Raw genomic sequence first — 24,583 nt, forward strand, 5'->3', positions numbered from 1 at the left:
TCACATGTTCATCAGAGGAAGAATTTCCTTGGTGCAGCTGCCTCTTTCCAGTGTGCTGCTGACCTCTGGTGGCCCTGCATGATTGAAGGTTTTTCTTTTGAAGTTTCTCCTCACCCTCTGCCACTCGCTCTGTACATCCACTTTCTTCTCCTCCATTGACTCCATTTTCTCAGTGGAGCTTGAGTTGGGCTCATTTTCTGGAGCATCTTCCTTTCTTTTTCCACCTGTCTTGTCCTCCTTCTGATTGTCCCTTTTCTCAGTTGTCATATTAGATTGCTTCAAGGTACTGCTGACTGGAAGGGCACCCTTCCCAGACTCAGCTCATGCATTGAAATACTGAAGTGAAATACCAACAATACAGTCATAAAACTATCCAAATATCAATATAATTTTCTACCTGCAACCTTGTAGCCTAATAACCAAAATCAATATGGAAAACAGTTAATTGAACTTAAACATCCGTGCACAACTTGAGATTTGGTTAAAACTCAAGCAGTGAGAAGGACATACCTGCTACAATGTTCACATGTAGTTTGCATGGCACAGTTTTCTAACATTCTTGCCATTCAGCATTATCATGTCCAATGTTTTCTTGTTAATATGTTTCTCTTTACAACTGGTATTTCTCCTATACTGTTTTTTTTTTCTATTTAGGTGTCTGAGGTAAATAATCTTTATGATTTTTCTTACAGAAAAGTAAAGCACAATTTAGAATTCTTTATCTTGTCTGATAGGAAGTCTTTGTCAGTATATTACAAATACCAGACATGTATTGAAAGTTTGTGGTATATTTTAGAAGTGAATGACTACTCAGTGGAAGATGTTAAACTTTCTGAAGTACTTGGAGTTTTCTAAAGCCCTTCACTTTTGGAATTGTGCTGAAATCCTGGAAACATATTCTACATTATGTTGAAAAAATTCTAATTTTTTGCTGACTGTATGAATTATAATTTTGTTATTTAACTTTAGCATCAAAAAGCACAATCAACTGTTTGTTTTTAGGGAGAAGAAACCCTGAGAACAGAAAATATTTTATCTACAATAGAAAAAGACGGTGACAGTATTGCTGTGATTCTCTTCAGTGGAGTACAATATTACACTGGGCAGGTGTTTGATATGCTTTCGATAACAAGGGCAGGACACGCTAAGGTGAGTCGAACAGATCAACCCAAGTTTAAAATTGAAAACACACAATATGTTCATCAACATCTGAAAATAGTTAAGATAAAATAATGTTTTAGCTGTCAAATAGAACATAAGCAAATAACTTTATAGTGCAGAGTAAGGCAAAGAAGGGAATGAAGGTCACAGATGTCAGGTAAAGTGGCTCCCATTGCAGAAAGTCCAACTGGAGTTTTAATAGTCCTCAAACAAGTGTTTTTTTTTAAATGTTTGAAAAATGTGAATCAGCTTGAAAACTATTATTCTTTCATGGGATGTGAGCATTGCTATTAAGGTCAGCATGTATTGTACATCCCAGATTGCCCTTGAGAAGATAATGGCTCACCAGCTTCTTGAACCGCTGCAGTCCATGGGCATAGGCACACCTGTAGTGCTGAGAAGGAAAGAAGCTCCTGATTTTGATCTTGTAACAATGAGGGAATGGAAATGTAAGCTGAATTTTCAGTGAAGTCATGACTTCAACCATTCCACTACCTTATTCTTAGAGAATGGATATGAGCCTACCTCTGTTTGACTGGGTCACCATGCAACAAATTGATGGCCTGTAGGCAGTTAATTGGCTCAATGGTAGACTTCTATCCTCATCTAGAAAGGAACTCCCATCTCTTGTCCTATATGACCTTGTCCACCAGGTATGAGAGCTGCTGGCCATTTGATTAGCAAGTAGTTGTCAAATCCGAGCAATGTCACAGGCAGTGGTAGTCAATGCTGGAACTACAGATCTTCCCTGAAGAAGAAATGCCCTCGACCCATAATTAGATGTGGATGTAGTTCTATGGTTTGTCTTAAGGTAGGCCCAGGTCTTTTCTTAAAGCTAAGGCCAGGTTTTTTTTATTCAGTCACAGGATGTGGAGGCATTGCTGACTAGAACATTATTTATTGCTTATCCCAACTGCCCCTTGATTTGTGAGGTTTGTTAGGGCCATTTCAGAGGACAATTAAGAGTCAACATCATTGTAGTGGATTTGGAATCACAAGTAGCCCAGACCAGGTAAGGATGACAGATTTCATTCCCTAAAAGACATTAGTGAACCAGATGGGTTTTCAATGACAATTGACAGTGATTGACATTATACTAGCATTTTTAATTCCAGATTTTTTTTATTGAATTCAAATTTCACTGTCTGTCACAGCAGGATTCCAACCCCTATGCCCAGAATATTAGCCTGGGATTCGGGATTACTATCCCAGTGACACTATTATGACGCCACTGCTTTCTAGTTTGACTGGACTTGCCAACCTGCCCCATCACAGTGAGAGAGTGAGAGCTAGCTATTTTAGGGCTGGAGGAGATCACATGCAAGGAGTCTCCTTTGGACAATGGATGTCCAAATAGGAGAGGCTGCCACTCAGGTCACAATAAACTAGCAGGTGATGACATTGACCCCTCTCGTCCAAGTAAAATCTCAATTGTGGTAGTCACAGGTCCTTAAATGGCCATTGACTAACCATTTAAAGACTTCAGTTGTTCCGTGAATACTTCTTCCATTATGGGAAAAATCAGAAAGGAGGTTAATCGGTGCAAGGCACTGTGCCAACTTCATCCCACCCAATTTTAAATCAAAAATCAAACCATAGTTCAAATTCATAATATTGTTTGGCTTGAAGGAAATCTTGAGGGTGATAGTATTTCCATTCATTCGCTGCCCTTGTGCTTCTGATGGTGGAGGTCATGATTTTGGAAGGTGCGATCAAATCTGTGATCATTTGTTGCAGTGCAATGACAGTTCGTGATTGTAGTTACCAATGGACCTGTGTAAGCAACTTTTAGCTAGCTTGTTGAGTTTGACAAGAAGCAGAAGTTTAGATATGATACATTAGTTAACTGGACAAAGAAATCTTGCAACTGTGATAATTGGGAATGGTGCATTGATGTCAGATGACACACAGGCTTTTGGTGTGGAATGTATTGGTCTCACTAAAGTTGTGAAAGCAACAACTTAAAGGTGTTGGGAAACTCTTCCCTGTGTCTTAATCCTCCTCCTCAAATCCATCTTCCATCTAGAGAAGATAGATCCCTTTGAGGATTGCCACCTATAAGGGCCACCTGATGAGGACCATTCTCTGCTCCTGAGCACTTGTTGACATACCCTGTTTCTAGGGGGTGATAGTTTACACAATGATAATCAATTGTCTGAATCCATTTGGCCAGTTACCATGGGGACATTTACACTTGAGGTCAGATCACTGTTATCCCCTCGCCCATTTCCATATAAAGGTTACGTTTTGTTCTTTTTAAGAGCAAGAACTTCCTGTTTTCCAAAACACCGCATTCTTAATGAGGTAATGTGACATCCAATAAATCTTTTATTTACATTTATAGAAGGCTGGCTACCAGCTATTTTAATCAACCTATTCAGGCAGATGGGACTTGAACCTGGGCCTCCTCCTCCAGAGATAGGGACACTACAGGTGCAACATAAAAGTTTACAAGACTAGTTACGACTGTAACACATTTAAATGAAGTCACATGCTACTCAGGAAATATTAAATATGGAATAGTAAAGGGACACAGTTTTAAAGGGGACCCCAATTCCCAACAATCTCGTACATGATGCACATTGCTGCCATGTCGGCAGCTGGTAGAGGAAGCGAGTATTTATGGTAGTGGATAGAGTGTGAATCAAATGGCTTATTTTGTCCTGGATGGAGTTGATTTTCTTGAGTATCATTGGAGTTGCACTCATGCAGGCAAGTGAAGAGCATTCTTTCAACTCTTGACTTCTAGATGATGAACAAGCTTTGAGGAATCAGCAGGTGGCTCACTTATTGTTAAATTCCCAGCCTCTGACTTGCTTATGTAGTCATAATATTTATTTGCCTGTTGACTCCAATTACAAGGAAGCAAACATCACCTATATAAATAAGTGAAATGCCTTTAAAAAATGATAAGGGTCTAAAAGTAGTCAGGTGAGGCATTGAAAATTATTTGGATCAATAGGTAAATTATTGAGCAACTAAATATCTTAAAGATTTCTGCTTTGAAAATATAGGAGTGGGAAATATGTCTGCAAGGAAGTTACAGAGTGCAAAAATTATAGCTTAGTTATAGTGGAGGATTTTACTGATTCGAATATAGACTAGGATACTAGCATAACGTATGAAGGGAACAATAATTTCTAGTGTGTGAGCGTGTGTCAGGAGAATTTTCCTCAGCAGTATTTTGCTAGCCCAATGAGAAAATAAGTACTTTGAGTTTTGGTTATAGAGTCATAGAGCGGTACAGCATGGAAACAGTCTCTTCAGTCCAACTCGTCCATTAAGACTAGATATCCTAAATTAATCTAGTCCCTTTTGCCAGCATTTGACCCATATCCCTCTAAACCTTTGCTATTCATATACTTATCCAGGTGCATTTTAAATGTTGTAATTGTACCAGCCTCCACCACTTCCTCTGGCAACTCATCCCATAAACACACCACCCTCTGTGTGAAAAAGTTGCTCCTTAGGTCCCTTTTAAATCTTTCCCCTCTCACCTTAAACCTACGCCCTCTAGTTTTGGACACCGCCCACCACAGAGAAAAGACCTTGCATATTCACCCAATCCATGCCCCTCATAATTTTATAAACCTCTATAAGGTCTCCCCTCAGTCACCAACATTCCAGGGAAAATAGTCCCAGCCCATTCAGCCTCTCCCTACAGCTCAAACCCTGGCAACATCCTTGTAAATCTTTTCTGAACCCTTTCAAGTTTCATACCATAACCTATAGGAGGGAGCCCAGAATTGAATGCAGTATTCCAAACGTGGCCTAAGCAATGTCCTACACAACTGCAGCATAACCTCCCAACTCCTATACTCAATGCACTGACCAATAAAGGCAAGCATACCAACACCACCTTCACTATCCTATCTACCTGTGACTCCACCTTCAATGACTATGTGCTCCAAGTTCTCTTTGTTCAGCAACACTCGCCAGGACATTACCATTAAGTGTATAAATCCTGCCCTAATTTGTCTTTCCGAAATGCAGCACCTCATATTTATCAAAATTAAATTCCATCAGACACTCTTCAGCCCATTGGCCGATCTGATCAAGATCCTGTTGTACTCTGAGGTAACCTTCTCCACTGTCCATTACACCTCCAGTTTAGGTGTCATCTGCAAATTTACTAACCATACCTCCTGTGTTCACATCCCAATCATTTATATAAATGGCAAAAAGCAGTGGACCTAGCACTGGTCCTTGTGCCATACCTTTGGTCACAGGCCTCCAGTCTGAAAAGTAACCCTCCACTACCACCCTCTGTATTCTACCTTTGAGTCAGTGAGTAACCTTGTCAAAAGCCTTACTGAAGTCCACTGCTCTGCCCTCATCGATCTTCTTCGGTACTTCTTCAAACAACTCAGTCAAGTTCGTGAGACATGATTTCCCATGCACAATGCCATGTTGACTATTCTTAATCAGTCCTTGCCTTCTCAAATACATGTAAATTCTATCCCTCAGGAATCCCCCCAACAACGTGTCCACCACCAATGTCAGGCTCACTGGTCTATTGTTCTCTGGCTTTTCCTTTCCATCTTTCTTAAATAGTGGCACTATTTTAACTAACCTGCAGTCTTCCAGCACCTCGCCTGTGACTATTAATGATAAAAATATCTCAGCAAGGGGTCCAGTAATCACTTCCCTAGCTTCCCACAGAGTTTTAGGATTCACGTGATAAGGTCCCAGGGATTAATTTGGCTTTATGCATTTTAAGATGTCCAGTACCTCCTCCCCTGCATTATGGACATTTTTCAAGATGTCACTATTTATTTCCACACATTCTCTATTCTCCATATCCTCCTCCATATTAAACATTGATGCAAAATAGTCATTTAGTATCTCCTCCATGTCCGACAGTCCACACATAGGTGGCCTTGCTGACCTTTAAGGGGCCTTATTCTTTTCTTGGAATAAATAAAGTGAATCACATATGTTGTGAAGAAGGTATAAGGAAGTCACAGGTGCATATAGATAGGTCAAATGAGTGGGCAAAAGGTCTGTCCTGTGGAGCATATATGAGAAAGTGTGAAGTTGTACACTTTGTTAGGAAGAATTTAAAAAGAGGGAGTATTATCCAAAAGGAAAATGATTGCGGATTTCTGAGGTGCAGATACGTCTAGGTGTTCTAATGGCTAATGGAATGCTACCCTTTACTATGAGAGGAATTGAACATACGAGTGGAGTTGTTATGCTTCAGTTATACAGGACATTGCTGAGACCACATCTCAAAAGGATGCTTTTTTTTTGGATGTGAGTCCAAAGCTAAGCAGAACTGTTTTAAAATAAGGGGCTATCCTTTTAGCACAGAGATGAGAATTCCTTTCACTCAAATTAGGAACTCTTTCCTGCAGAAGGCAGTGGATGTGGGCTAAATGAGTAGTATTAAGGCATAAGTGTTTTATTTTTGTCAGACAATCAAATCAAAAATTATAAGGAGCAAACAAGAATCTGGGACTCAAAATTAAAATAAATCAGCCATGATCTGATTGAATCATGGAGCAGTCTTGCGTGGCTGAATGGTCTCCTTTGGCTTCTAAATCACATATTCTGATATGTCAGAAGACTCAGCACAATGCTTTTCTCTTCCTTTTATATCCTTGTTTACTAATGCACTGAAATATTCATCTTGTTAAGAAGCCTAATTTAAATAATCAATTCTAATTCCTGACATCTGGCACGACTCACAGTGCACAAATTTAAGGTAAAACTATGTCGTTGCTTTCACACAATGTAGACATAAAAATCAAATGTAAAGCTATCCATGGTTCTACTCACTTTATAACCCATATTTCCAAATAAAAGCAATAAGGTATCATGAACCTTTATCATAAAGAATACAGAGAAATGTGAGTGGTAATTGCACAGACACAGCAATAATTTTTCAGTCATCCTTATTCTCAGTGATTGTGGCCGAGGCATGCAGAATTGCCAGCATTTGAATTGCCTGATTAAAAAAAAAAGAATGCAATTATAAGTCAAGAAACTGCAGACCAACTTTGTGACAAGGAAATATCCACCAATAATTCAGGGCAGAATTAAGAGTTATATGTGCTGTAATTGTTGTAGCAACAACCACTAGGATCTTATGGTTGAGGACAGTACTGCCGCAAATCCTCCTTTCTGGATATTTTCCTAATCAATCAGCTCAGACATGCTATTGCACAATTCAGGGTTAGATGGGACTTGAGCTCAGATCTCCTGGCCCAGAAACATTGCCACTGCACCAGAGGAACCTCTAATCTTGCTTTCTATACTGAGTCTAAGGGCCTATTTTTGCATCAGTAGTAGATGATAAACCATTCATGAATCTTAATGAGAAGTGTAGCAACAGTTGCAAATCACTAACTTGTGTTACATAATAACCGGACTATCAGGAGACAGTGATGGTACATCTGTCTGCATTAGGATCTTAATTTTCCCATCCAAAAATTATATAACACCATCAGATCAGGTGGTGTTTAATGTAGTCTGTAAAATTAGCTCTTTCAGAGCTATTACTTTCTGCATCAACATGGACAAATAAGGCTTCTAGATGGAAATTTCACTTAATCTACTCGCAGAAATTTTTGAAGAGGTAACATGATTGATCAGGGTAATGTTATTGGTGTGCTACACATTGACTTTTAGATGCAATGCCTCACAACAGACTTGTGAGCAAAATTCAAGAGCATAGAATAAAAGGGACAGCAGTGACATGAATAATATACTGAACTGCATGATAGGAAACAAATGGTCACTGGACATCTTTCAGGCTGGGAGCTAGTTTATAGTGGAGTTCTCCAGTGGCTAATATCAGGATTCTTGCTTTTCCTGATATACATTAATGAACTAAACCATGGTGTACAAGTCATCATATTAAAATTTACAAATGGTACAAAATATAGGAGCTTCGGAAGCTGAAAGGAGAATGGTGTACAACTTCAAAAGGACATAGGCCTTTCAGAACTTTCAAAATGTTGACTCTGTTTCTCCCATCACAGATCCTGCCACATCTGCTGAATTTCTCCAGTGATTTCTGTTTTTTTTTAAATTTCAAATTTCCAGCATCTGCAGTACTTTGGTTTTATTTGAGCAGTAAACCATCTTCTTCTTGATCTTTTAACTTTCTCAAGTAATCCCACGATAACTCCCTCTTCATCCCAATATTGTCTAACCAGCTCCATATTCTTGTTCTTGTAACACATAAATATGTGTTTCTTACATATTTCCACACTTTGAAGATGAAATGTCATTTCCAAATGCATTTCATTACACATGGAAGATATGACAGATAATAACAGAACATTAGAAAATTATTTTCAGTCATGCTCTCACCCTTTATCTAGATTTATACAAATTTTTGCCAATCTCCATAAATCTCCAAACTATTCCAGCATCAATATATTCTTGATAGCATGCCTGCAATTATATTCTCTTTTCTACTAATATGGACAATTCTTATGTTATAATGTTGAACTAAAAAGTTCTTTTGAAGTAGTATGGCATTTTGGGATTTAAATTTCTCTACAAATTCAAGGGTGATGGTCAGTGTATCTTATAAAATATAGGAACATAGGAACAGGAGTGGGCCATTCAGTCCCTTAAGCCTGTTCTGCTATTCTAAAAGATTGTGGCTGATCTGTGGCCTAACTCCCTATGTCTGCCTTGGGCTCATATCTCTTCATAACCTTGCTTAATTAAAATTTGTCAATCTCAGATTTAACTTTAATAATTATATTAGCATTGAATGCCATTTGAGGGAGAGAGTTCCAAACTACCACTAACTCTTTCCATGTAGAAGTGTTTTCTAACATCACTCCTGAATGGCCTGGCCTTAATTTTTAGACTATTGTTATGGACCTGACCAAACCCCCTAAAATGATATTAAGAAGATAGTCTAGACCCCAAAAATTTTCTGGTTTTGAAAGTAACTATAAGGTGTTGCATTGCAGATGCAATTCAATTGGTCAAAGTACCAGATTTAAAGCAAAATGCACTTTATTTGTACACTATAGTTAAAATATAACAAAAAACATTTGGCTTAACTGTAACTCTATCAAAATGTTTAACCAAATAATAGATACAATGCTATTACTAATTAACCATTTCAATACAGTAACATCCCATAAATACCTACTTATTCAAAGGTAAATTCAGAAAAACAAATTGTCTTCCATGACACTCTAGCGTGGAAGAGAACCTCCAGCTTTTATCAGTAACCGAGAGAGGAATGAAAAGCTTCAACTTCTTCAAGAACCCAGCAGCAACTGAAAACTAAATTCTGAAAAAGAAATTCTGGTTCTATGGGCTTGACCCCACCCATTCAGGCTACTTCTATTGTTCCAACTTAAAAAAAACTAAGGCCTCACAAACTGTTTACATTAATGCCTCTGCATAGACTGTTCAACACCGCTGCCTTAAAACCTATCTCCAAACAAAAGCCAGGAGAAAATACGCCTCTTAAAGCCATTGCATTGTCACACTATGCACCCTGAATGTAGAATCTTCAACCAGTGGAAATAGATTATCTTTATCTACCCCGTCTTTCCCTGTTAATAGCCTGAAAACCCTTAAACTTTTAAATTTTAGAGAATAGAGGCCCAATTTGCCAAATTTCTCCTCATAATTTCATCCCTGAAGTCTAGGTTTCATCCTTGTACCCCTGCATCGAACTCCTTTCAGGCCAAACATCGTTCCTGAGGTGTGGTGCCTAGATCTGCTCGCAGTACTCCAAATGGGGCCTAACTAGGGTTTTGTATAACTGCTTCAAATGCCTGCATCTCTATACTCAAAACATTTAGTTCTGAAGGCCAGTATTCTATTTGCCTTCATGACTACTTTCTATACCCATTTGTGGCATTTTAAAGTGTAAGACCCTGGAACACACCAAATCTCATTGGGCATGCACTGTATTCAACTTCGGTCCTTCTGAAAAATACCATAATCTATCATTTTTCAGGTCAACATGGATAACCTCACACTTGTTTATATTAAAATCCATCCACCACAACTTTGTCCATTCACCCTATCTATTAATATCCTGTTCTAATTTTATGTTGTTGCCAACATTGTCTACAAAGCTGCCTAATTTTGTGTTGTCAGAAAATTTGGCTATTTGATTTTTTTGTACTATTATCCAAGTCATGAATGAATATTGTGAATAATTGAGGCCCCAACACAGATCCCTGTGGGATAGCATGACTCACATCCTGCTAATTATTCCAACTCTCTGCTTCCTGTGACTCAACCAATTTCCTATCCATGTCAGTATTTTGCCCTCAATTCAATGAGCTTCCACCCAAGTTAACAGTCTCTTGTTGTGGGACTTTATGAAAAGGCTTCTGAAAGTCCATATAAATAACATCTATTGATTTACCTCTGTTCACCACCCTCGTTACCTGTTCAAAAAACTCTATGAAATTTGTCAGGCATGACCTGTTTTCATGAATCCATGCTGACTCTCCCTGAATAATTGAAATTTTGTGAGTTTTGATCAGTTACTCTATCCTTGATTATAGATTCCACTAATTTCGCCACCACAGATATCAAACAAACTGGTCTGTAATTCATTAGAGATAACAAGGTGTAGAGCTGGATGAACCAGGAAGGGTCTAGGCCTGAAACGTCAGCCTTCCTGCTCCTCTGATGCTGCTTGGCCTGCTGTGTTCATCCAGCTCTATACCTTGTTATCTCAGATTCTCCAGCATGTGCAGTTCCTACTATCTCTGTAATTCATTAGTTTTCTTCTCACTTAAACAGCTGAGTGACATGAGCAAATTCCTATACTAGAAGTACAACTCTTCAATCCAGGGAATTGCTTTGTGTTTATGGTGGACGTAAGCTTTGAAATTTTTAAAGGCCAGTGGCACTCCCAGAGTTTCCTTATCTACTGTAGAATACTTATTTTGATCCATTACCTTAGAAAAGTACCTTACAGGCTTCTCTATGTTTGATTAATTGAATAAGGTTAAATCCACCCTCAAGTCACTGACATCAAAAATCATTTTAAAAGGTTTGTGAAGTTGAGACTGGCAACATCAACACATTTGTTAGGATTGTCTTCACATTCTAAAAAAGCTTTTGCCACTCTTGTGACCTTTGCCTATTTTCATAACCAATCTGTTAGATGTACATCTAATGAAATAAAGCTTGGCACAAATTTCCAATAAAAGCCACAATTTCTCAAAAATATCATGGTTTGCACCTTCTTTTAAGAACAGGGAATTCTATCATTGCCTTTCTTTGAAACGCTTGTTATTGCTCAATGATGTGTCCTAGGTAAGGTTACCCCCATTTTCACAAAATTATTCTTGATGAGATATATTGCTAAATCAGAAATAAGACTTCCAATGGTTTTCCCATGTCTCAGTGCATATTAATACATTCTGAAGTAATCACACAATTAGATGCACTCATTACAGTTTGATTCATAAGTGTTTGGAATGCAGCTACAGCTTGCTTTCAACCCAAATGGGATGACTCACCTTTGACACAATCCTTTTGATGTTACAAATGCCAAAATTTCTTGAACTCTCTGTCAGTTGTACTTGCCAGTATCCCTTCTATAATAATCAATTTTCATAAGGAATGAGGCACTGTCAACTCTACTGATACAGTATTCAAACTAAGGAATTTTGTTTGAATCTGATTCTTTTGCTGTATATACCTTTCTGTTATCTATGAAGAATCTGGCCAGTTCATCAGGTTGACAAACAAATACCACAGGTGAAATTCAAATGCTTCAACTGCTTTATACCAATCTTATTTATTATGTCTTTAGAAACTGTAGACATAAATTTGGAACAACAAGGTGCAGGGCTGGATGAACACAGCAGGCCAAGCAGCATCATAGGAGCAGAGAGGCTGACGTTTCGGGCCTAGACCCTTCATCAGAAAAGGGGGAGGGGAAGGGGGTTTTGAAATAGATCCCTTGAGGTTTGTCCGGAGGGAGGAGGGTAACTTCTTCAGGTTAGGCATCCTTAGAAGAGGTTTCCCTTGAGGTTTGTTAAATTTGGAACCTTTTTCTTACTATAAAATTAGTTGAGTTAGTTTAGCCACTACTATTTTAGTTGTAATTGTTCTGAAATGAATAACTTCTGAAATTCGAGTTGTCATATCCATAGTTGTCAGTATATACCAGTATCTGACTTTTGTTTTTAGTAATGCTCCTACAGTTATGGACCAGATCAAACCTCCTCAAAACATGTCAAGGAGACAACCTAGACTCTAACTTTTTTCTTATTGTAAAGGCAAATGCCACATGTTGAACTCTGGATGCAATTTAATTGGTCAAACTAAAAGCTTGGAGTAAAACAACACTTTATTCATACACTATAGTTAAAATACCGACAAAATAAAACTAAAGAAAAGAATTAGCTTAACTGTAACTCTATTGAAATATTTATCAAAATAATAAACTACCATTCCGATACAGTGACATCCCATAACCGCCCTTGGCAAAGGTAAATTCAGTAAAATCGATTGTCTCCCATGCAATTCTAGCAGCAGGAAGAGAACCCCAGCTTTTAGCTGGAACAAAGAGAGGAACAAGAGCTCCCACTTTCAGCTTCAAGACCCCAGAAACTACTACTGCAAGCTAAACTAAAAATCCAGGTTCTTTGGTAGCTTGGCCCCACCCATTCAGGCTGCTTTTATTATTCCAACTTTATCCAACACAAGGCCTCACAATCTGTTTACATTATTGGCTTGAAGCAGACCACTGAACACCTCTGTCTCAATCTCTCTTCATTAAAAATGGGGAAATTCACCTTTTAAAGCATTGTCACTCTACACAGTCTGCTAATTCTCTACAGAATAGTTCTTCAAAAACTGGCTTGTATATTAAAGTGCCAGTTTGATTATATGTTGAGGTTTTCCTACAATCTAACAAGAATGGCATGTTTCACAGAAATGTGTTATGTTCACTTGAAGAATTGGATAGATGAAATACTGATTTGTTAATGATTGAGTTTTCCGTATCGCTACGCTATGGGAATTTCATTTGGTACCTGCAGTATTTCTTCACAGTACCTGGTCTGTATTACTATCTGATGAACCTTCACTTGCAGGTCTGTGAATATGTCTCCACTTCCTGATCAAAAATCCACAGTACCCTAATATCCCTCTCGGAACTCCTTCAACTTCAGCTCGTTATGGCTGATTGTGCTAACATGCTTAACTTCAGGTCTGCTTGTTCAGCCTCAATTAAAGAAGATTTACAAAATATTTCTTTTGAATTATCCACATATTTGAAGAAAGTTTCAGCTACTCCAACATCATCTTCATGTATCGGTTTGACAACTGGCAATGGACTTTATTTAGCCATTGTTCTCGTCACCATAAGCAATGGAAATTTACATAGAACATGGTCTCGTAACTGTTCCATCTTTTGAACTTCTCTTGGACTTTTCTATGATTATGAGTGAAGCTACATCTCTCGCTCCAATCAACTCACTACCTTGAAGTAAGGCAATCCTATCCATCCTAATATCTGAACAATTCCAACTGTCTCTGTTCTGCATATTAAGTCCTACTCAATGTGTACATTATAAAAGGAAAGGGTGCATACTCCTTAATCATTCTGTTTATTTAAACTTTTGGTTTCAATGCTCTGCTGGAAGAAAACGTATTCTTCAGCAACAGAGTTTGAGTAGCTCCTGTTTACTTTAATATAGTTATCGGTTTAGTCATATCGTTTTGAAGAAAGAAGAATTACGTCTTCTTTTTTGAGAGAAATCCTTTATATTTCTCATCTAGATTATTCATTTTTCCTGTTCTGAAAGCGTTGTTTATCTTTAGATTCGTAGTTATAGTTAAAGCTACAATTTGATATGCAATACATTCCATTTGAGTTCCATTTTTTTTGGGGATAACTCTTATGAACCTCAATAAGTCCCATGATTTTCCCATGTAGCTTCCAAAATTCTGAATGAATGTGTGCCATTTTGGGAAACTTTGGTGCTGTGACAAAATGTTAATTATTTTTGCATTCTTAGCTTTTCTCCATTTTTAACTCCTTCTCTAATCCTATGATTATAGTTTTAGTCGAATTGTGTGAACTAGTCAGGGAAACTTCCTCCATATTGAACAAAGTTTTACTTCCTTCCAATGGCATTTTAATTTCAGAAGATGAGACTAATGTCTGCCCTGTTATCCTTTCCCAATTAGTATTATTCCACATCTAATCTCATGTGTCAAGATCCCACACCAAGTCCCCAAATGTTTTTATAATGTTGAGAGCTGGAGTACACTGTTCATCAAGCTTCACTACTCCTTGAGCCTTACCAAAAGCAGAAATATTTTTATTTAATCACCAAAATATGCCATTTTGCTTCTTTTCTTTTCATTATTGGCATCTACAGCATTTGTGGGGGGGGGGTGGAGGTTTCTTTCACCACATTTGTTTAAAAAAAACAAAAAACAACTCATTTATTATAGGTAAATTAATTTGACCTCTTGACATGAGAATTATTTGATCATATTGCCTCAAACTTATTTTTGAGGACTTCATTTCTGGGTCACCATCTTGCACCAATTTGCACAGGTCTGTGAAGCTCATGATGTTGCTTAAAACACTGGTGTCTATCTAACAGTTCACATTCACTTGATGCTCTCTTTCTGCAGTCATCATTTTAACAGTCACAATCCATTTATCACCTTAAAACTGATGATATCAATTTGTTGTATGGTGTATCAGAATGATCAGCTGACATGTCTTCAGCAGCCATTATTATAGACTAGTATTGATTCTTTCTAGCTCAGCACTTCTGTGTGAAGTTTTTCAGCTTCCTGCGGTTAGAGGTCTACTTTCCACTCACTAAATATGCTTCTTTTACTTTTATGTGATGCCCTGCACAAAATTTACACCACGCCCACTGGTCTTGAGTTCTTTCCTCTGCAAGTAGTTCTTCCTTTTCTTTCTAATAATTTGTTTTCATTTGTCCTGGATTGTCTATCATGATAATGTGACACCTTGCCTGTACTCTTTTTAATACACTATATAGCTGATGAAATATAAGAGTGTCTGCACATGCCACTAGCTTTCTTGAAAGTAAGTAGTTCGTCTCTCAAATGACACATGTTCGTGGTGGGATTGCTTATATCTCTGATGAGACCACCGTCCAGTTGTTCAAACTGACAGGATTTAGCTAGATATCAGTGCTGACACATACTGGTTGATTTGGTAAGGCTCATGGAGTCGATGGAGCAAACTCTCCCCTGTGCTCTCATGCTGGACAAATACCATTCATAAGTGACAATATGGGATTCAAAATATACCTTAAAGACTTTAAAAAAACTTGTAATTTGTTTTCTTTTATCCTTCATGAAATCTAGGCAGCAATACAATTTGTAACATTCTTTCCTCAACACTGATAATTGTTGGAACTCATTTACTCATAAAGTTTATTTAATTCTGGAGCTATTTCATAATTATTTCACTGAATGGTAATGAAAAGCTTATTCGGCCTCAAATCTCCTTTCATTTTCATAGCAGTAGCAAATGGAACATTAACAGCAATTCTGGCTCACCCAGAAATTCAAAGTTGCATGCTATAGTTTTAATTTGTATTTGCTGTTTTTTTGTTTATGTGGTAGATGGCTGACTTACAATTCTGAAATTCTACACAAATTCAGAGGAATACTTCTTGAATTATGTTAGGGGGACAGATAGGAGATTCTGTGGGAATGAGAGAGACTCGCGGTTGGTGTGTTGCCTCCCAGGTGCCAGGGTCCGTGATGTCTCGGATCGTGTTTTCGGGATCCTTAAGGGGGAGGGGGAGCAGCCCCAAGTCGTGGTCCACATAGGCAGCAATGACATAGGTAGGAAAAGGGATGGGGACGTAAGGCAGAAATTCAAGGAGCTAGGGTGGAAGCTTAGAGCTAGAACAAACAGAGTTGTTATCTCTGGTTTGTTACCCGTGCCACGTGCTAGCGAGGCGAGGAATAGGGAGAGAGAGCAGTTGAACACATGGCTACAGGGATGGTGCAGGAGGGAGGGATTCAGATACCTGGATAATTGGGGCTCATTCTGGGGTAGGTGGGACCTCTACAAACGGGATGGTCTACACCTGAACCAGAGGGGTACCAATATCCTGGGTGGGAAATTTGCTAATGCTCTTCGGGAGGGTTTAAACTAATTCAACAGGGGGGTGGGAACCTGAATTGTAGCTCCAGTGTACAGGAGGTTGAGAGTAGTGAGGTCATAAATAAAGTTTCAACCCTATCGCAGGAGTGTACCAGCAGGCAGGAAGGTGGTTTGAAGTGTGTCTACTTCAATGCCAGGAGCATCCGGAAAAAGGTGGGTGAACTTGCAGCATGGGTTGGTACCTGGGACTTCGATGTTGTGGCCATTTCGGAGACATGGATAGAGCAGGGACAGGAATGGTTGTTGCAGGTTCCGGGGTTTAGATGCTTCAGTAAGACCAGGGAAGGTGGTAAAAGAGGGGGAGGTGTGGCATTGTTAGTCAAGGACAGTATTACGGTGGCAGAAAGGACGTTTGATGACAACTCGTCTACTGAGGTAGTATGGGCTAAGGTTAGAACCAGGAAAGGAGAGGTCACCCTGTTGGGAGTTTTCTATAGGCCTCTGAAAAGTTCCAGAGATGTAGAGGAAAAGATTGCAAAGCTGATTCTGGATAGGAGCGAAAGTAACAGGGTAGTTGTTATGGGGGACTTTAACTTTCCAAATATTGACTGGAAACGCTATAGTTCGAGTACTTCAGATGGGTCAGTTTTTGTCCAATGTGTGCAGGAGGGTTTCCTGACACAGTATGTAGATAGGCCAACAAGAGGCGAGGCCACATTGGATTTGGTACTGGGTAATGAACCAGGCCAGGTGTTAGATTTGGAGGTAGGAGAGCACTTTGGTGATAGTGACCACAATTCGGTTATGTTTACTTTAGCGATGGAAAGGGATCGGTATATAAAGCAGGGCAAGAGTTATAGCTGGGGGAAAGGCAATTATGAGGCGATGAGGCAAGATTTAGGATGCATGGGATGGAGAAGGAAATTGCAGGGGCTGGGCACAATTGAAATGTGGAGCTTGTCCAAGGAACAGCTACTGCGTGTCCTTGAGAAGTATGTACCTGTCAGGCAGGGAGGAAGTGGTCGAGCGAGGGAACCATGGTTTACTAAAGAAGTTGAATCTCTTGTCAAGAGGAAGAAGGAGGCTTATGTAGAGATGAGGCGTGAAGGCTCAGTGAGGGCGCTTGAGAGTTACAAGTTAGCCAGGAAGGAACTAAAGAGAGAGCTAAGAAGAGCCAGGAGGGGACATGAGAAGTCTTTAGCAGGTAGGATCAAGGAAAACCCTAAAGCTTTCATAGGTATGTCAGGAATAAAAGAATGACTAGAGTAAGATTGGGGCCGGTCAAGGACAGTAGTGGGAAGTTGTGTGTGGAGTCCGAAGAGATAGGAGAGGTGCTAAATGAATATTTTTCGTCAGTATTCACACAGGAAAAAGACAATGTAGTCGAGGAGAATACTGAGATACAGTCTATTAGACTAGACGGGATTGAGGTTCATAAGGAGGAGGTGTTAGCAATTCTGGAAGGTGTGAAAATAGATAAGTCCCCTGGGCCGGATGGGATTTATCCTAGGATTCTCTGGGAAGCTAGAGAGGAGATTGCAGAGCCTTTGGCTTTGATCTTTATGTCGTCATTGTCTTCAGGAATAGTGCCAGAAGACTGGAGACTAGCAAATGTTGTCCCCTTGTTCAAGAAGGGGAGTAGAGACAACCCTGGTAATTATAGACCAGTGAGCCTTACTTCGGTTGTGGGTAAAGTGTTGGAAAGGATTATAAGAGATAGGATTTGTAATCATCTAGAAAGGAATAATTTGATTAGGGATAGTCAACACTGTTTTGTGAAGGGTAGGTCGTGCCTCACAAACCTTATTGAGTTCTTCAAGAAGGTGACCCAAACAGGTGGATGAGGGTAAAGCGGTTGATGTGGTGTATTTGGATTTCAGTAAAGCATTTGATAAGGTTCCCCATGGTAGGCTATTGCAGAAAATACGGAGGCATGGGATTGAGGGTGATTTAGCGGTTTGGATCAGAAATTGGCTAGCTGTAAGAAGACAGAGGGTGGTGGTTGATGGGAAATGTTCATCCTGGAGTTCAGTTACTAGTGGTGTACCTCAAGGATCTGTTTTGGGGCCACTGCTGTTTGTCATTTTTATAAATGACCTGGATGAGGGCGTAGAAGGATGGGTTAGTAAATTTGCGGATGACACCAAAGTCGGTGGAGTTGTGGATTGTGCGGAAGGATGTTGCAGGTTACAGAGGGACATAGATAAGCTGCAGAGCTGGGCTGAGAGGTGGCAAATGGAGTTTAATGCGGAAAAGTGTGAGGTGATTCACTTTGGAAGGAGTAACAGGAATACTGAGTACTGGGCTAATGGTAAGATTCTTGGTAGTGTGGATGAGCAGAAAGATCTCGGTGTCCATGTGCATAGATCACTGAAAGTTGCCACCCAGGTTGATAGCGTTGTTAAGAAGGCGTACAGTATGTTAGGTTTTATTGGTAGAGGGATTGAGTTTCGGAGCCATGAAGTCATGTTGCAGCTGTACAAAACTCTGGTGCGGCCGCACTTGGAGTATTGCGTACAGTTCTGGTCACCGCATTATAGGAAGGATGTGGAAGCATTGGAAAGGGTGCAGAGGAGATTTCCCAGGATGTTGCCTGGTATGGAGGGAAGGTCTTATGAGGAAAGGCTGAGGGTCTTGAGGCTGTTTTCGTTAGAGAGAAGAAGGTTAAGAGGTGACTTGATAGAGACATACAAGATGATCAGAGGATTAGATAGGGTGGACAGTGGGAGCCTTTTTCCTCGGATGGTGATGGCTAGCACGAGAGGACATAGCTTTAAATTGAGGGGTGATAGATATAAGACAGTTGTCAGAGGTAGGTTCTTTACTCAGAGAGTAGTAAGGGCGTGGAATGCCCTGCCTGCAAAAATAGTAGACTCGCCAACTTTAAGGGCATTTAAATGGTCATTGGATAAACATATGGATGATAATGGAATAGTTTAGGTTAGATGGGCTTCAGATTGGTTTCACAGGTTGGCGCAACATCGAGGGCCGAAGGGCCTGTACTGCGCTGTAATGTTCTATGTTCTATGTTCAAATCATGTGTTTATTAGCTGCCGCAAGCTGGAGTGAAAGCATGTATACCAGAGTTAGAGATCAAATGGCTATGGCAATCCAGTTACAATGTGTTGTATAGATTTCTCCATTTAGAAGCTGAAGCACCGAGATCTTGAAAATATAAAAGCAAAATCCTGTGGATGCTGGAAATCTATAATTTAAAACAAAACAAAACTGCTGGAAAGACACAGCATATTACACAGCATCTATAGAGAGAAACATTATTTCTGTTTTCCTTTCCACAGATGTGCACTGATCTGCTGATTATTTCTGTTTAGATTTTGGATATAGTGGAGATGATTGTTTTCCCATTTTGTAACAACAAATACACATGCAACATTTGGGATTGTGTGTTGAGTCAGAGAAAGATACAGGCCTCCTCAGTGAATCCTCATTTTCTCCGTTTATCTTCAAGAAAACTTTGAATGCAAAAATGGAACTGTTGCTGACAGCTTTCAGGATTTAACATAGTTTAACTGGCTTCAAATGATGTATGAGAGTAGCATGAGGAACATGATTAATTTCTTACCTTTCAACAAATACCCGTTATTTACTTGACACAACTATTCATCTCGTCTGACTGAGGCCTGCAGCTTATGACATGAGAAGTTAAGGAGGAGTACATGTTCTTCCATTCTGTCAAGGATAACAAATTCTCTGGCAATTTGATGCAAGGTCACTGCTTCCTTCAGAAATACCCTTGAGTCTACTTGTGGTCAATAAAAGATATTATTCTGAATTGAGTTTACTATTTCTCAGATCTGAAAGGTCAACGAAATAAAAGCAAGGATTAGGATCAATTTTTTTTTAAAATTGGATCTTTATAACTATTCACAATGGACTACAATGAACATATATTGGAAATTTGAAGTAAATAAAAGGGAAGGTGCTGAAAAACTGATGGCAAATTAAACAGCAATTGTGGAGAGAGTAAAATAGAGTTAATCTATTAGATCAATGACTATCTATGTTCCACATGATGCATTTAAGTTATATTTTAGTAAAAGAATAAGAGTAATCTAGCATAATTTGAAAAAGAAATACAGATTTGCTGCAAAATGCATCGAGAAGAAGCTATCGAGGAGGTTGATTCAACTTTTGAGGGCAAAGAGTCAATGAGGCAGACTTCTGCCTGCTTCTCTGTAGCTGCTACAAACTGATCATGTTTCTGGTTGGTGATGGGAACCAGGGCCAGGTGGATCTCATTGACTGATATCCTTGATTGGGGCCATTAACCTGGGCCAATCAGACAGTGCAGACTGACAGGTATAAACAGGAGATTCAGAAGTCTAGGGACTTACTTTGAGGTGGCTATCAAAGCCCACGTACTGTGCAGATATGAATAAAGGGTGACTTGGTGATGGGATACTGTCCTCTGTGCAGTTATTTCACTGGTGAATCTCAGCAGGTCTTGCAGAATCTTTAGGGAAAAAAAATCAAAGTTAACATTTTGAATCCAGTGACTCTTCATCAGAACTTATCCATCATGTGGTACATGTAATATTCAACGTAGATTGTGACTGACCTGTTACATCAGTCCATTTCGTACTGCCTAAACAGAGTTCAATTGTCTCAATGGTACCAATAGAACTCCTGACAAGGCCTTTTGATTGACTTTTCACTACCTGTGTGACACCCACCTTCCAAACATCTTCCAAAGGAAAAGGGAAATCAGTATGTAGCAATGATACTAAATCCGAGTTCTCCCCAAGTTGCACATTATTCTCAATGAGAAGTATATCAGCAACCTTGGTCAAAATTCTGGAATTTGCACTTCAAAGTGAGGGCCACATATGTTAGTATTTTAAGTGATGCCACTTTCCTACGAATGAATAAAAATAATATTCAACTGCTGGCTCAGTAAAACATCCAGTTCATGCTTGATGTCTCTTTAGGTTTCAAAGTAAACAATGTATATTTTTGAACATCACATCAAAAAATAAGCATACCACACCATCTGTGAAAGTGAAATGTAGCTTACTTGTAATTCATCTTGGAAGAAGTGTCATCCTTAAAAATTAAGGGAAGCACTGCTAAATTGTTTAAATATAATTAGACATTTCCTGATAATGATTACTGCTGGAAAGACTATAAAGTGTACAAAGTAACATGTTTAGGAACTGGCATTGCAAATCACCTATTTAGATTCCTTAAAGTTCTTCCTTTTTTTTAAAGAAGTGAATCCCATTTGAAAAATATAGAAAATTACCTTGTTTAAGACAGTTTAGTCAGGAAGTAATGACAACTTATAAGACCATAAGAAATACAAAGAGAAGTAGACCATTTGGACGCTTGAGTCTGTTCCACCATTCAGTAGGATCACGGCAGATCCAACACTCCTCACATCCACTTCCCTGTGTTTTCACCATAATCTGTAATTTGTCTACTGACTGTGTCTCAGTGGTTGGCACTGCTGCCTCACAGCGCCAGGGACATAGGTTCAATTCCACCCTTGGGTGACTGTCTGTTTGGAGTTTGCACATTCTCTGCGTGGGTTTCCTTTGGGTGCTCTGATTTCCTGCCACAGTCCAAAAAATGTGCAGGTTAGGTGGATTGGCCAGGAAAATTGCCCACAGTGCTGGGGGATGTGTAGATTAGGTGGGTTATAGGTCTGGGTGGGATGCTCTGAGAGTCAGTGTGGACTTGTTGGGCTAAAGGGCCTGTTTCCACACTGTAGGGATTCTATGATTCTATGAATCAATCTTTCTCAGCCTTAGATATTCAGAAGGGCTCTGCCCCTCACAGCTCTCTGTGGCAAAGAGTTCCAAACACTCAGAAACATCTGACAGAAGAAATTTCTCCTCATCTCAGTCTTAATTTGGCACCCTTTTATTTTGGGATGATGCCTTGTAATCCTAGGCTCTCCCATGAGGGGAAACATCTTGTCAGCATTTACCTTAAGTCTCCTGTATGTTTCAGTAAGATTGATGACCTCTTATTGTTCAAAACTGTCATGATTAGAGTCCAAGATAACAAGGTGTCGAGCTGGATGAACACAGCAGGCCAAGCAGCATCAGAGGAGCAGGAAAACTGACATTTCAGCCCTAGACCTCCATGTTTAACCTTTACTCATTAGACAATCCTTCCATACCAGGGTTCATCCTATTGAACTTTCTTTGAACTGTCTCTGATGAAATTATATCTTTCCTTAAGTAAGGGGACTGAAACTGCTCACAGGACTCCAAATGTGGCCTCACCTTATACAGTTGCAGTAAGTCTTCCCTGTTCTCATACTCCAACCTGCTTGAAATAAGAGCCAACATTCTATTAGCCTTCTGATTCCCTGTGGTACAGGATGTGTGAGAGAGTGAATGAGTGACTGCCAGGAGCTGTTCCTCAGCAGTATCATCCCATCACCATCTTGTACTACTGAAGCTTTAAGTGAACAAGCGTTGCATATTTAATCCACTTATCTTTAGTGAAGTGCAAGTTTGTGCAGTGCAGAGGAAATCATCACAGGGAAGATCAAGCCAGCGTGCAGGGGGTGAGCCCAACGTGGCAGTAAAGAGGTCCCCAGCGTCGATAGCAGTCATCCCGAGTGACGGTGAGAGCAGGAACATGCAGTCCGAGGCGGCTGGCAACAACAGAGGCAATAGGCAGCCTGAGGAGGTGGCAGGAGTAGGAACAAGCTGCAAGACGGCAAGAGCAGGCAGCCCAAGGCAGGATCGGTTTTGAGCCTGGAGCAGGGGACTCGACCCCTTGTGTGGAGTGCAAGCCCAGCATTGCCAGGCGCTTAGAGACTGTTTCAGAGATCGTAGGAACTGCAGATGCTGGAGAATCTGAGATAACAAGGTGTAGAGCTGGATGAACACAGCAGGCCAAGCAGCATCAGAGGAGCAGGAAAGCTGACGTTTCGGGCCTAGACCCTTCTTCAGAAATGGTGGAGGGGAAGGGGATTCTGAAATAAATAGGGAGAGAGGGGGAGACGGATAGAAGATGGATAGAGGAGAAGATAGGTGGAGAGGAGACAGACAGGTCAAAGAGGCAGGGATGGAGCCAGTAAAGGTGAGTGTAGGTGGGGAGGTAGGGAGGAGATAGGTCAGTCCAGGGAGGACGGACAGGTCAAGGGGGCGGGATGAGGTTAGTCGGTAGGAGATGGGGGTGGGGCTTGAGGTGGGAGGAGGGGATAGGTGGGAGGAAGGACAGGTTAGGGAGGTGGGGATGAGCTGGACTGGTTTTGGGATGCGGTAGGGGGAGGGGAGATTTTGAAGCTTGTGAAGTCCACATTGATACCATTGGGCTGCAGGGTTCCCAAGCGGAATATGAGTTGCTGTTTCTGCAACCTTCGGGTAGCAGTTTTTTCCCTCCCCACCCTTATCTGCTTTCAGGAGGGACCACTCTCTCCGTGACTCCCTTGTCTGCTCCACACTACCCTCCAGCCCCACCACACCCAGCCTTTTCCCTGCAACCCCAGGAAGTGCTACACCTGCCCCTACACCTCCCCCCTCACCCCCATCCCAGACCCCAAGAAGACTTTCCACACCAAGCAGATGTTCACCTGCATATCTGCTAGTGCGGTATACTGCATCCGCTGTTCCAGTTGTGGCTTCCTCTACATCGGGGAAACCAAGCGGAGGCCTGGGGACCGCTTTGCAGAACACCTACGCTCAGTTCGCACTAAACAACTGCACTTCCCAGTCGCGAACCATTTCAACTCCCCCTCCCATTCCTCAGACGACATGTCCATCCTGGGCCTCCTGCAGTGCCACAACGATGCCACCGGAAGGTTGCAGGAACAGCAACTCATATTCCGCTTGGGAAACCTGCAGCCCAATGGTATCAATGTGGACTTCGCAGGCTTCAAAATCTCCCCTCCCCCTACCGCATCCCAAAATCAGCCCAGCTCATCCCCGCCTCCCTGACCTGTCCTTCCTCCCACCTATCCCCTCCTCCCACCTCAAGCCGCACCCCCATCTCCTACCTACTAAGCTCATCCTGCCCCCTTGACCTGTCCGTCCTCCCTGGACTGACCTATCTCCTCCCTACCTCCCCACCTACCCTCACCTTTACTGGCTCCATCCCCGCCTCTTTGACCTGTCTGTTTCCTCTCCACCTATCTTCTCCTCTATCCATCTTCTATCCGCCTCCCACTCTCTCCCTATTTATTTCAGAACCCCCTTCCCCTCCCCCATTTCTGATGAAGGGTCTAGGCCCGAAACGTCAGCCTTCCTGCTCCTCTGATGCTGCTTAGAGACTGTGGTGGTTTAACTTGTAACTATGTTTTTCTACATTTTAGTAAGAAGGACTGTAATGTTTAACTTTTTAATATTGTTTCTTTATTTTTCTACTTTGTGCCTA

The 24,583-nt window shown here is 40.5% G+C and overlaps 1 protein-coding gene across 1 annotated transcript in view; it reads left to right on the forward strand.

The window, feature by feature from the left end:
• kynu (kynureninase) overlaps positions 1–24,583 on the forward strand; it is a 201,522-nt gene that overhangs the window by 104,756 nt on the left and 72,183 nt on the right. Inside the window, exon 6 of the mRNA XM_048599241.1 lies at positions 1,003–1,149. Coding sequence (XP_048455198.1) covers positions 1,003–1,149 — 147 coding nt within the window. The remainder of the gene's footprint in view (positions 1–1,002; positions 1,150–24,583) is intronic.

The sequence above is a fragment of the Rhincodon typus genome, chromosome 7, assembly GCF_021869965.1.
Source record: "Rhincodon typus isolate 14 chromosome 7, sRhiTyp1.1, whole genome shotgun sequence".
Classification (NCBI taxonomy): Eukaryota; Metazoa; Chordata; class Chondrichthyes; order Orectolobiformes; family Rhincodontidae; genus Rhincodon; species Rhincodon typus.